The sequence below is a fragment of the Athene cunicularia genome (assembly GCF_003259725.1).
Source record: "Athene cunicularia isolate RWA chromosome 3 unlocalized genomic scaffold, athCun1 chr3_part1, whole genome shotgun sequence".
Lineage (NCBI taxonomy): Eukaryota > Metazoa > Chordata > Aves > Strigiformes > Strigidae > Athene > Athene cunicularia.
The window spans coordinates 112,767,304-112,781,782 of NW_020799097.1; the positions used below are offsets into that span (position 1 = coordinate 112,767,304).

At 41.9% G+C, this 14,479-nt stretch overlaps 1 protein-coding gene across 4 annotated transcripts in view; it reads left to right on the plus strand.

Annotated features, from left to right (window-relative positions):
* The window catches only part of RIN2 (Ras and Rab interactor 2), a 72,137-nt gene that overhangs the window by 13,876 nt on the left and 43,782 nt on the right, over positions 1-14,479 (plus strand). For 2 of the 4 annotated variants that reach the window (XM_026846477.1, XM_026846478.1), the window contains one exon: positions 9,663-9,755. In XM_026846477.1, coding sequence (XP_026702278.1) covers positions 9,699-9,755 — 57 coding nt within the window. In that variant the 5' untranslated portion in view covers positions 9,663-9,698. Of the gene's footprint in view, positions 1-8,438; positions 8,485-8,524; positions 8,546-9,662; positions 9,756-14,479 lie in introns of those variants that run through there. The other 2 variants (XM_026846479.1, XM_026846475.1) reach the window with 2 other exon arrangements.

Below are 14,479 nucleotides of genomic sequence, written 5' to 3' on the forward strand. Positions count from 1 at the left end.
TGGTGTACGTTTTGGCAAGTCCTTAAAAATGTAGGTGAAGAGATCCCTTTCCTTCCATCAAGTAGTTTATTTTAGCAGGAGAATCTTATTTATGCTTTCTCCTCTGTCTTCTGAAGTTTTGCATATCTACGTATACTGTCCATCCTGTTAAAAAACAATGACATGTGCTTTGGGTGCTGATTTTTAAAAGCGTGCTGCAGTGTCCTTACCTGGCTTTCAGTAGAGTCAGACTTGATGAAATAGAAATTATAGTGTGTATCAGTAACTGTTAGGTGCAAAATAGTAAATTGTAGAAACAGATGCTATACTAGGTGCCGCTATCTAATATCAGAATAAGCATACCTCATCACTTAACCCTAGATCATGGAAGTATTTGAGAAGATAGAAGTGTTTAAGCTCACTGAACTGACAATAAGTCCAGGTCTCTGCTTCGCACTTGCTGTATGGAGGAATGTTATCTCTGGCAGTGGTATGGTCAGAGCTTTGCTTGGTGCCTCTGTCAGACAAGATGGCAGGAGTTATGGCATGAATGCTGAAACCCTCATCCTTCTCTGGGATTGAGAGATACTTTACCTAGATGCCTAAAATAACCCACTGAAGCCCAGCAGGTGGTTATCTTGTGCATCTCCATCTAGATGCAGGTGCTGTAACCCACTTTCTTCTCCATTTGACTTCATGCTTCATTATGAATTCTGAAGCTTCTCCAGACCTTGAAGCTATATTGTAATTCAAGCAATTACCTTTTCTTGCTTCCTCCAGGAATTGCAGTTAAACATTTTTTTAAGAGGTTTGAAAACATGTTTCTGCATGTTTTCACCTTTATTGTTGACTGGTTTTGGCAGGAATAACAGATGGAAACTACTGACATACAGCAAGAAAATCTAGTTTTGTGAGATATCCACAACAGGGAATTTGGGAAGAATATGAACCTTCTGAAAGGTTATCCAAATGAAAGGCAGTCTTGTAAATGTATTTCTCTGACATGTCTAGAGGCAAAACAAGACATGAATGTATCAACACACAATCATTCTCTTATAAGAGATGTGGTAGTATCTTTCATGATTAAATGCTATGCCAAAGGAAATTACTTGGCTTTTTATTCCTTTTCAGTAATGTGGAAAGTATGCCACAGGAGCAAGCAGGAAGAGGTGGTTTAGTGGAAGAGAGGAAGAAGAAAGTGTTTGGAAGGAGTGCAGAGACAGCACTAGCAGCAAACATAATCATCTTGGTGGTGTGCCATGTTCAGCAAAGCTTAAGGACTGGATTTTCTGAGGCATTCAGTGTTTGCCTAACTGTATGCTCTTGTAGCAGAAAGTGATAGAATGTCCGTTCATGTCAGTGGAAGCAGAGTCATGCCAATTCTTGTGCACTTTTCAGATGGGATTTTCAGATGCTTTCATTTCTGCATTTATTACTTCAGCATAGATAAAATAAGTGGGTAGACAGCTGTGAGACAGCAGATCTATCCAAAATCTAATGGGACCAAAAACCTCTCCTGAGAGTGTCATGCTGAAACATGTTCAAAGTAATTCCTGTTTATCCTTTATTCTCTTAAAAGGTTGCAAGTGAGTAGGATCTGGAATCAAGGGGTAAAAATAAGCCTGCAGGCAAAAGGTTGGTTGAAGCAGGAGTAACAACTAGCTGAAACCAGATATAAAAAGATCAGGTCAAAGTTTGGCAGTGATGTTCCCACTTTAGATTAAGTCAGCCTGATGCATGGACTGGTCCATAGCCCCTGAAGATCCAAGTCTGTCCAGTAGTAATTCTTTAAGCAGTTGCTGGTATTTTGTGGCTTAACACATAGCGAGGTGAAGGAGTCCTTGGAAATATGGCTATGATTTTAACAGCATTGTTAATGTTAACCAGGATGAGGAGCATTGATACTTCAGGATGCAAATCAGGTGTTAGAAATGATCAGCCAAGGAAACTGAAAACAGCTGTGGCCTGTAATAAATAAGCAAGTTGACAAGGTTGGGAGCTGAAGAGTAACTTTTACATGATACAGTGTTATCTAGGAGAACATAGAATCATAGAATGGTTTGGGTTGAACTTTAAAGATTATCTAGTTCCACCCCCCCTGCCATGGTCAGGGACACCTTCCATAGACCAGGTTGCTCAAAGCCCCGTCCAACCTGGCCTTGAACACTGCCAGGGAGGGGGCAGCCACAGCTTCTCTGGGCAACCTGTGCCAGGGCCTCACCACCCTCACAGTAAAAGAATTTCTTCCTTACATCTAATCTAAATCTACCCTCTTTCAGTTTAAAGCCATTACCCCTCATCCTATCCCTACAATCCCAGATAGAGTCCCTCCCCATCTTCCCTGTAGCCTCCTTTAAGTACTGGAAGACTGTTATAAGGTCTCCCCAGAGCCTTCTCTATAACATCACTCTCAGTAAGTCAAAGCTACGAACAGGGAGAGAGGAGGGGCAGTTTGCCAGCCATTTGTTGTAGGAAGGAGGACTACTAGGAAGAGAGCAGCCATACCAAGTGAGCGTCTATCTGGACCATTATCCTCCTGGTTATGGAGAGGATATGAGGTTATGACACTGCAGACTCTTCACCGCACCTCCAGATGCTACACCTTACTCCTCAAACTTATTTTCCCACTCTTAAGGCATCACTTCTGCCTCCAGATTCACAACTGCACCATACCTTCCCCTCACACTCACATGAGCCAAGGCTGTGTTGAGCCCTGGCTGAGTTCTGACTCTCCCCAAGGACCAGTGCTAGGAGCCCCAAAAGCTCATCTGCTTGAGGAGAACAGACTACTGCAGTCTTCAGGGTTGCATTGCTGGCTGGACTCTGGCCTCTTCTATGTGGGCCAAGAAGTTCAGGAAGGCCCACTGGGCTGGGGCTACCAGCCCAAGAGTGGGCAAGTGCTCAGTGGCCTTCCCAAGTTGCCTCCACTGCAGGTATGCAAGGTAGGTCCCAGGGACAGGGACACTCTTGTGCAGGCCATGCTCTGGGGGCTGGATCTCCTACCTGCCTTGAAAAGACATCAGTAGGAAAGGGGTGAAGGGCACTGACTTTATGTCTGAGCTCGGGGGAAGCCTCTGATTTGCAAAGTATCTGGATCCATTGGCCAGGTCTCAAGACTTAGCCATTCTTCTGTCACATCAACCATTTTGCTATACTCTCTACCTTCCAGGGGGCTGCTGGAGCCACAGGCTGGGGCTTCCTCCAGGCAGTACCTCACAGTGCAGAGCAGGCCTGCATGGCACTTGCCTCTTGACCCTATTGCAAGCCATGGGGCAGTGACCTTGCATGGATACCTACTCTGTCAGCCTCCAGTGGGTTTCTGCACAGATGATGTCAGATGTCACTGTAGTGATACTCAGTGACTGTACTAGTCCTGTCCTCCCCCAGCCCGTGGTAATTCAGGTCTTAGATTAGCATTGTGAGTGAAATGAGAGACAAGGATTTGTCTGCAAAATGGCACTGTAGCCAGTGACCTGGCTGCTTTTCTCAAACTCCCTGTTTAGTACTCAGGCTGAGTGATTGTCCTGGTACAGAGTTTGAACAAAACAGAGTAAGTGACAAGGCAGTCCTACAGAAGGAGGTTCATACCCTGATGAGACTGCTCCCTGCTGTAATGGTCCGAGAGGAACAGTAGATATACAGTACCTTGTTCTACTCATGCTAAGAAACAAGGCTTAACAGTGACAGTGCCTGATGTGACAAATGTAGCAACTGAAAAAACTTAGAAGCATAAGATGGTATGTCAGCAGTTGGGACATAACTGGACCTTGTTTCACTGATCAGAGGATTTGCACGTCATTTAAATCTGCTGGTTGCCTTTAACTACCTTATATCTTCTTTTCTTCTTTATGGAAAGAGTAATAATTACCTTGGGGGAATTAGTGATAGGTGGGTAGCTGGCAGCAAATTAGTGGCGTTGCATTTCAAATTTTGCAAAATGCATTGAGGCACATTGGGGGAGTAGTAGGCATAGTTCACCTGTGATTTCATTGTTTTTGAAAAGTTAATGAATATTGCATATTTCTGCTTCTCTTTTAGTTTTTTGAAAGAGTATTGTTTCCTGAAAAGGTTTGCAAACAGTCGATCATGGCCCTTTTGCCTACATGTATAGTGAGTGTCTATCTTTGTAAGATTTATTTTTTTTTAGCTTATTATTGGGCAGAAATATTGTTGCTCAGTGACATAGTACTGGTGGCAACCAGGCTTTCTTCAGGGGAGTAGCTCACAAAAACTCTTTATGTTCAGGTAGCAGAGACAAAAGTAAAAGTAGTGCTTGAAGAAAAAGGAGGTTGATCAGGGAAGGTTTATTATTTCCACACTTTTTCAAATGCTTTAATTAAAATCACAGAATACAGAAATAAGACACTGTGTAAAGAGTGACTCGTCATTTTTGGTGCATGCATTATTTGTTTTCTACAAGTAATGTGCCCTTGCATTATTTGAATGGAAAAAAAAATACTGTAAACCCTTTCTGCAGCCAGAAGAATGATGGAAGTTAGAATTCTTTTTGCATAATCCCCTCGCTTTTTGCTTGTGGATACAGCTGTGCTAACACAATACAACATTTGAGTTGAGAGGTCTGCAAAATCCTGGCACCAATGATAGTTTTCAGACTGAGGCTCTTATTTGATAGATTTTCAAAGTGATACTGTGCTCAGTTGTATCTGTGTCCCTGGAAGTAGGCTTTCAGTTAACTTCTCAGAGGAAATACTTTCAAAAGGAAAAGATTAATTTTGCCAAGAATCGGATAAGGTCAGAGTAATTAGACAAACCAGAGCTTTGTAGGTTAGAGATGAACACAACCCTCTCCATGGGATAGTGCAAATGTGCAAGGAGAAGAGGAATATGAAATGCATAAGGATGCTTAAATTTTCTGAAAATCTGAAGTTCTGTGTATATCTCTTAGCATATTCTAAAGTGTAAGATTGCATTTTGTAAGTATTTTTTTCACCTTTTAAAAAAAAAAATAAAGTGGCTATTCTTCCTGTTTCTGGTTTCCAGTTTAACCCACCAGAAAAAGGTTTTACTGAATTAATTGTAATTTTTATTTTAATACTATTATTTATAAATTGCTATTATAATTTGATTGTAATATGATGCTAATTCACCATAGGTTTTTTAGTACATATGTGGTAGACTCTACCTAGCTTACATGCGTTTCTGTTATGATACACTAGGGATTGTATTTCAGCTCTTCTACTTTACCCCACTACTAGCGAAGTGGATGGCATAAGGACTACATTGACAGGTGTCAATCAGCATTAGTCTTCTAACATTATCTGACTTTTGCCAGTTTATACTTTAGGTCTAGACTGATATTTTCTTCCCTCCTTCCTTGGCTGCCGAATAGTAAAATGCCTTTTTTGTTTGCCTAAAGTAGTTTCTGTGTCTGTGCTCAGTGGTTGCATGGCCTTTACAGATTGAGAATGAAAGAGGACAGCCGCTTCCTTCAGTGGGATAACTTACACTTAAAATACAAAAAAGTGAGTTCTGCTCATTCTGTGGATTGGCCAACAAAAGTAAGGCTGCAGATCTCTCCTCTTCCTTCAGTGGTGGCATTAATGGAGTCTCTTCCCTCTATCCTTGTCAGTATTTGTAAGCAGATATTTTCCTTAGATCTTGTTAGGTTGGCCAAGAGATCAAAAATCATGGTTTGGAACTAAGGAACAGAAAGTTGGTGCAGTTGTATAGCCTCAGTTCCTTAGGAAACTAAGTGGAGGTGGTGTAAAGATTGTATGCAGGGATTCTTTAGGTTCTCCAGATCACTGTGGCCTTTGCTTTCCAGCTGAGGAGAGGAAGACAGAAGCTTTCCTCTTTGCTAGGACTTCTAGCTAAGGAAAATGGGATGTTTTGTCTTGTGAAAGCAAGATTGGAATGAGAGGATTAAAGGGAAGGGTTCTAAGAAGTCCAGGGAGGGAGGAAAGTAGGAGCTGTTTTGGCACAAAGTCAGAAGTCTCAGTTACATCCAGGCACCTGAATGGTACTCTGGCATTCTCGTGTGAATGAAAACCAGGAGATGGCAATGGAAGGAAAAAGATGAAAAGCATCAGTTTTTCTGAAACATAAAATTTGCATGGGTGTCAGCATCCATGGAGTAGCATTGCATTTCAGAGGAATTTGCCAAGGAGACATTTCATTCCTCTTCCCTACTCTGTCTTGTCCTTGACACACACATGAGCTTTTTCCTGGATTTAAAGAGCTGTGGGAAGATGACACTGCTTACAGGGGAGACCGGTGCTGCTGGAAGGGAGCCACGCAAACATCAGAGCAGCAGACAGTAGCCTAGCACCTGCTGCCCTTTGGGAGCGAAGAGCTGTGGAGACTTAAGTATGTAAAGTCCTGACCACTTGAACACAGAAGAGGCTACCTTCCAGGTGGCTAGACAGAAGGTCACATGAATTGTACAGTGAATTGACTCCTGCATCTTGATGATATTTTCAGATGGGCTTCTGAGCAATCACCCAGACAATGTCTAAGCAAATCTATCTAGACTCAGTCCTTAAAAACACAAAGGAAGGAGAAAATGCTCGTCTACAGCATGTACAGAAGGCGACATGCTTTGCGTCTTTTTCTACCTGACTTCACTGTCAAGCAAGGGAGATTTTTTTCCTTTGACAGCCTCATACTATCTGAACTCAGCAAAGACAACTTCAGAGTGGTGGTTTTTCAGCCTGTTTTGGGTCTGAATAAGCATCAGTTGTGGACAGCTGTGTAGAGAAATAAAACTTTCTGACACTATGTTTGTTTTTCTTCAGTTGTTTCTGTGTACCACCTCTGAACTCCCAGGTGGGAGAAGGTGGGGGGCCACCCTCAGTTTTTGGAGTATTGCACCTACCACTGGCCATCCATTTTACCAGTGGGTCTTAATGTCTGTTTGCATATCAGGTGGCCTTAAAAAAAAAGCACCAAAAAAAAAAAAAGAGGCAAAACCCCCTAGCAACAATGTTTCTCACTGTGCTGATTTTAATCAGAATACTAAAAGCCACTCAAAGGTGGAACAGTATTTAGGTCCTAAGTCGGTTTGAAATCACACTGTAGCCATGAAGGGTAGTGTGGATTGATGAATGGCTATGTAGTAGAGAGCTGAGAAGAGCGAGGACAAGCTCAGTTGTGGCTCAGATAGTAGTATTACATAAACAGTACCAATAATAACAGCTATGGAAAAGTTTAGAGCTTCAGAACCTCTTACAAGTAAAACAAGCAGTGAGTCTTGTTTGAGGCTTTCTTCTGACTTGAGTCATACTGCTCTTTGAAGGGCAAACTGTGTTTGTATGTTTGCATTCTTCTGTATGAGTGTGGAAGCTTATAAACTTCTGTTTTGAAATAAGATGAACGTAAAAATCTTGGCATGGTCTTATTTTGGTAATAGGATTGCATGCAGATGTCCTTGTGGTTAAATTAAAAAAAGCCCAACCAAACTTAAAAACATTAGATTTCCTGTGACAGGGTCGTTGTTTGCAAATGGAATGATTAATGGCTGAGACTAGACTGCACATTACAACTTCATGATCTTGCTCATAAGCCCCTAATAGAACTCATTTAAAAATCTCTCGAGTTTTTTTCTGTGGAATTGAATTTGGTGTTGCCATTAAGAGGATAGCATTAACTTGGAAAATTTAATTTTTATTCTAATTCCTTTTTGTTTTTCTTGAGCCTCTCTCCACCTTAAGTCTTTCAGATGCAGATTGGCTTTTCAGATTTCATTGAAAGGAAACATTTTTATTTTATAATTTAAAAACTCTTGTTATATGACAACCTTTAGATTGTTTAAAATAGCCAGTATCAAATATCAAAAGTTTTAAAAATGTCTGTGGCTGCCCAGTGTGAAACAACTGTTCTGTACCTGTGTGCGTGTGGCAAATGAGGACATAGAGCTCGACTGATTTCATAGCACCTGCAAACCCACCCACTTCACTGAACTTCAGTCTGTTACAGGATTAGTGCAATCAAGTTATTTGGGCAGACTTTTAAAGTAAAGTAACACAGATCACAGTGCTTTAGAGCCTGGTCAGCAATGTATTCCTTTAAATGGGCTGATTTACAAAGAAAATGGAGGGGGGAGTTTATTTTTTTTTCCCCAGCACTGTTGTTTTTGTCTTGGTCATCCTCTAGTGTTTGACTTTCACAAGAAGGCAGAATTAAGAATTTTTCTTTCAACCTTTAAAGCCTGCAAACTGCCTAGAAAACAGGCTGGTTCCTGAGCTTCCTTGCATGACTGCTTTTTAACCAAAATCTAAGTGGAAAAATGTAACCTTTTCTAGTGCTCTTGTGGTATGTATGACCTCTGGAAACAGGGTAAACAATTTAAAGCTTCCTGCTTACATATTAAAACCACGAGAAAAATGTTTCTTTTTTCCTGCTTCTACCTTTCACCCTTTTCCAGTACTTGTTCTTGCCAGGGCTTTTCAATTTAACCTCTTTTTTTTTTCTTTTCTTTTCTTTTTTTTTTTTCTTTTAAGCTCCTCCCTCCTCCTTGGTCCTATTTACCCTTGTCGATGCCCTCTGGTAAGGCATTAGAAGAGGGAAACAGAAGCATGTGTTTATGTGTTCTAGGTGGGGCATGGGGGTATGTGTCAAACTTTTTTTTTTTTTAATCTGTCAGCAATCCCTGTCCCAGCTGCTTTGTTTTGCTCAAACTCTATCTGCAGCCTTGCCGCTAAACTTGTTTTTCACTCCTGTTCTCTGCCATTTATATTTTAACTTCTGCTTGTATCAAATCAAAAGCTGTGCCTATATCTTAGTCTATAATTTGTACCTGCAATATTTGCCATTTAGGTAACTGAAAACTTCAGCACAGCTACTTGCTATGTGGTCAGTAAATGTGTGAGCGAGGAGAAAAGTTTAGGCTGTTTAAATGCCATTATAAGCTCACTGTTAAAAAAACCTAGAAGGACTTTTTAGCCATGGAATTTGACTCTTGTTCAGAAGTTTGTTCAGAAATTACTGGTGTGAATTGGTTGTGACTTTGGAGGAACTCTATTAATCAGCTGGAGATCACCCCTCTGATATTTCTAGTTATGTATTGTTATATTCTGCTGGGTGTTAGACCGTTCAGTTTTCCTGATAGTAGAAAATGCAGCTTCTTCCTAACTGCGTCTTCAGTTTCTCACTTGGACATGACTCTCAGAAGACTTAATTGCATTTTAGGAACTTCATGCTGGATTTTTCTGGGGGTGTCAGGGGTTGGTTGGTTTGTTTGGTGGGGGGTAGGTTTTTTTTACACTCATGGTAATGTGTTTTCTCCCTTATGGGTGATTTTAAAAAGTTGGGGGGGGGTTTCCCCTCCTTGTCAGTCTCATTAATACTGTAATATTTGAGAGCAGATTGTAGTGACATCTAACATTCTATTTGTACTTTAGGCTGAGGTCAAGCAAACAAACACAGCAATCATTATGTTTTAGCATTTTTTTTAATGAGCACATTAAAATCTACTCATAGCTACAGGACCAGCTGTGAAGAGAAGAGCGAAACATGGAACTCCAAGTAGCGCTGTCTTTTTGAACAAATGTATGGAAAAAAATAATAGGCTAAAGGGATATGTAAGAACTCTGGTAGGAAATAAATGGCACCATGTTGTTGACGGAAAGGATTTTGGCAGAAGGCTTGTTGTGTCTGTTTCTGTGGCTTAGAAAGGAATTTCCTACAGACTGGACTAACCATTTAAAAAATGTCTCTACTTTTAGGAGTTCAAGGCATACAGTGGAGTGTTCCCAGGGAAAATGTCGTCTTTGACAATGAAAGCTCGTTGTCTGGATAAAAGAGGAAGTTTCTTTAAGGTAAATGGAATATTTATACAGAACATAAAGTACGTGGTTAGATTACCAACCGTTTTTTTCATGTGCATATTGTTTTCCTGTACACTGAATAGAATATTGGGTGTAAAACAACTTGTGACTTTGCCACTAATGCTGAGAACATAAGCTTTATTATGCACAGGCATAAAATTATTAGAGTTTTCATAAACTGGATTTGTGTAGCTTAAAGTTGCAATACAGGTTTATGATTTCCATTACTGGATTGAAAAATGGTTTTATTTCCTTGCATATTTTAAGAAAAATTGGCAGAGGCTTCTTGTTTGGGTGTAATCTGAACACCCACAAAAATACTGTCTTTGTATTTTCAATGTATATTTCAGTCCATTTTCTGTTCTGGTGTTTTTGCTTTGTAGGTGTTGCTTTCTTAAAGCCTAAGTGCATCTTGTTTGAAATCAACGAGAAGCTGGTGCTTAGCTCACTACCATACTCTCAGAAATCTGGCAAGGCAGATGTCTTTGTCTTTGGGTGCCTACAGACTTTTTAAAGGAGTCTAATGCTTCCTCCCTTAAGATACTCAGTCCAGCTTCCTGGATACACTAAAAGCTAGTAGTTTTCTTCTGGCATGGATATGCTTAGAGAGAGAAAACAAATAATTCCATTTAATGTTTCTGTGTTCTTGGGGCTGTTTTGAAATGTCTTGTGGCTTACAGCACACCTAATACAGCATATTCTAGTGAGAAATGTTTTGGGTGAGAGTCCTTCTGTCTCCCCCCCAGTTCTGTTCCATTGCAAAACAAAGCTGATGCATGGCAACATACAAAAGGGGCCAGGCAGGTAGGATGCAGTGGAGATTCTCCTAATGCCCCTGGGAAATGCCTGGGAGTACAGGCATGGGTGGAGGCCTCCTCAGACTTGAGGTGGTGCTCAGAGCTGCAGAGAGGTAGAGCCATCAGTTTAAGCACTTTCAAATACTCCCTGGAACTCTTCAGAAACATTTTTCCCTGGGTGTGAATATCCAACTTCTGTCCTGCAAACCTCATTACAGCTGGAAAATGGAACCTTGAGAGCTGCATATGAAAGGATGTACTTCAGATTGGCTACCTGTAGTCATTAGGTTTTGTGCATCTTCTGTGATAATCTTCACTTTTAGTAGTTATAAATCATTCTGTCTCTGTGAACTTCTGTCAAGGATTAAACTTGATGACTTAATTTTGCTTTTTCCCGGTATTTCCTGCAGTTAACTTGTACAATTGGCCTCAGATTTGCTCAGCAGTAGTATCTTAGTTCAGGCATGAACAAAAGTAAGCATGGGTCACTGTGTCCTCTCTTTGCGTCCTGCTCTATGTGATATTTTTTAAAGGCTTTGGGGGATCAGTCTGAGGGCTTTCAGGGCTGCAGTGAGCTTGATGTTTTTTAGAGAAGTGTGGGAACATGTTTTGGTCTTTTTATATGACAAACTGTGCAGTGGAGAGAATTTGGAGAACAGTCATCTTCAGACTGGCATCACAAAAAACAGAGGTACAGAGGGAGTTATCAGTTCAGTTTTCAAAAGACAACTGAATCCCATTAACTGTGGTTTATTTACGTGTAATGGAGGAGGTCTGGAGACAGTGTTGAAGTTAATTGTAGAGAAGACTGTAGTTAACATTTTCTGTCAGAAAAAAAGGATTAGTTCATCTGACATGTGGTTCACAAAGCCTTCATGTACACTGTGTGAGTACAGCTGTCCACGTACTTCTACAGAACAGGACAGAGAATAATGTTCATGCAGTGCCACTGTATTGAAAGTATGCTGACAGAATCACAGAATCATCTAGGTTAGAAAAAGATCTTGAAGATCATATAGTTCAGCTGTTAACCTAACACTGACAGTTCCCAACTCCACCATATCCCTCAGCGCTATGTCAACCCTACTCTTAAACACCTCCAGGGATGGGGACTCCACCACCTCCCTGGGCAGCCCCTTCCAATGCCCAACAACCCCTTCTGGAAAGAAATGCTCCCTAATATCTAGTTTAAACCTTCCCTGGAGCAATTTGAGGCCATTCCCTCTTGTCCTATCACTTGTTACTTGGTTAAAGAGACTCATCCCCAGCTCCCTGCAGCCTCCTTTCAAGGAGCTGTAGAGGGTGATGAGGTCTCCCCTCAGCCTCCTCTTCTCCAGACTAAACACCCCCAGTTCCCTCAGCCGCTCCTCGTATGACCTGTGCTCCAGACCCTGCACCAGCTTCGTTGCCCTTCTCTGGACATGCTCGAGTCATTCAATGTCCTTTTTGTAGTGAGGGGCCCAAAACTGAACACAGTCATTGAGATGCAGCCTCACCAATGCCAAGTATAGGGGTGAGATCCCTTCCCTGTCCCTGCTGGCCACACTATTGCTGACACAAGCCAGTATGCCATTGGCCTTCTTGGCCACTTGGGCACACTGATGGCTCCTGTTCAGCCAGCTGTCAATCAACACCCCAGGTCCCTCTCTGACTGGCAGCTTTCTAGCCGTTCCTCCCCAAGCCTGTAGCGCTGCTGGGGGTTGTTGTGGCCCAAGGGCAGCCCCCGGCATTTGGCCTTATGGAAACTGTCCAGGTCTCTCTGCAGAGCCTCCCTACCCTCGAGCAGATCAACACTCCCACCCAACCTGGTGTCATCTGCAAACTGACTGAGGGTGCACTCAATCCCCTCGCCTAGATCATCAATAAAGATGTTAAACAGGAGTGGCCCCAAAACCCAGCCCTGGGGGACACCACTCGTGACAGGCTGCCAACCAGATTTAACTCCGTTCACCACAACTCTTTGGGCCTGGACATCCAGACAGTTTTTTACCCAGCAAAGCATGTGCCCATCCAAGCCACGAGCGGCCAGTTTCGCCAGGAGAATGCTGTGGGAAACGGTGTCAAAGGCCTTACTGAAGTCAAGGTAGACAACATCCACAGCCTTTCCCTCATCCAATAAGCAGGTTGCCCTGTCATAGAAGGAGATCAGGTTTGTCAAGCAGGAAGCCTATCAAACTGTGGTGGCCTACCACTGGCCAGATTATATGTATATTTTTCTGATGTGAGGAAGAGAGTAAACTGTCACATAGACCAGGTTGGGATCAAGGTTAAATACAACAGAGTTGAACTTGAATGTTCTGCACTGGAATTGTATTGTTTATATAATGCCAGGGTCACAGTGGCAATCTTGCTGGGTGAGGCTTTGCTCTAAGCAGCAATCAAAATTTACAGGTTTTTCTGAGCACTGAATTAACTTATCTTGATTAACTTCTCTTAGAATATGTCACCTGCATCTTCTTCCAGTGAAAGATGCTAATACTTGCTGCCCTCTCATCTTATGTTAAGAGAAAGCATACTGCTTTTCGTTTTCTAGTAGTGCAGCAAATGCGATTGACCAGCCAAAGCTCTGTTCCTAGCTCCTGCTTCCTTTGTTGCTCCTAGTGCACCGTGCTCTCCTCATGGGTCCTGTGCCACACATTTCAGGGGTTGCTGTTTCCTTTCCCTCTGTTCCTCTGGGACAGAAATGCTGTTCTTTTGCTGCCTGAATCTGTCTCTAATGCTTGGAGGGGTGGGGGGTGGGTGTTCTAGCAGATAAGCTCATGATAGGCTGCAGGCAAAGGGGAGCCAAGCAAGTGATGGCTTGTGCATTTAGCTGTAATGACCACCGGTGCAGTGTGCAGGACCAGTTTCTGTGTCAGCAGCTTCGTAGTACCGTTGTAGTGACACACAAACACGTTGAAGTGTCAGTTTCACGTGTTGCATGTTTTCTTAAGGCAGTCTTGCTAGGCCAGTCTTTAGCAAACAAATGATCAACTTTGTGGTCAGCAATTAAACAAGGTTTTCTGAGGACAGGAACTCAGTTTTGCAACACGCTTCTGTTATGTCTTGTATCTCATAAGCACATGAACCTTGTTTGATGACAGTCCACAGCCATATAGGGAGAATGGTCATATTTTCAAATCATAGCAAGAAACTGTCTCGGTTATGAGGAATATTTCTAGGTTGTCACTTACATGTAAGCTGAGAAATCATTATTTCTTCACTGTAAGTGCCCATGTAATTTTCTGCAGTCATTTGGTATCTCCTTGTATAAGTAATTCTTGTGTGGAAAATAGATGCTGGAATAGCTATTTTGTGTGTCTCCTGTTCATTGTAGTTACTTAAAATTATTAGAAATGGAGTATGCCTGAGCAATTTCAAGACGCCAAACTCATAAGGCCATAAGAAACATTGTCAGTTAAGAAACTAAGGTTGTCCTCAGTTTTCCTAAGGACAGTCTGGCAGGGGAAGGGCGCCTGGAGAATAGTGGGAATAAAAGATGCCTCAAAGCTACCTTTTCAGACCTCTCACCATCCCTGGGAAGTTGCACTTTTGGACGACTGTTCTGAACCTACAGCATTGAATTGGAAACAGACAGTCAGTGTATCCAGCCTGTGTGTGTGCACTTGTGTGTACAGTGAAACTACCCTCTCTTTCTTTCCCTCCCCCACATTTGTAAAAATGTGACAACAGTTATGTTTGTTACAGCTGGGTGAGTGAGCAGAGAAAGCACTCGGCACATCAGATTTTTTTCAGTTTACATCATTTTAATTTGTTTTGTCTGTCTATGTTTAGGAGACCTAGTAATTAAGATAGAGCCTGTTACCCATGCTGACCTGTACACCAGAATGCTCTTTCTGATGTATAGACCGTGTAGTGTACTTCTGCATATGGCTCTCATGTTGTGCATTTTATTTTACAGTTGCCCAAGAAACCTTC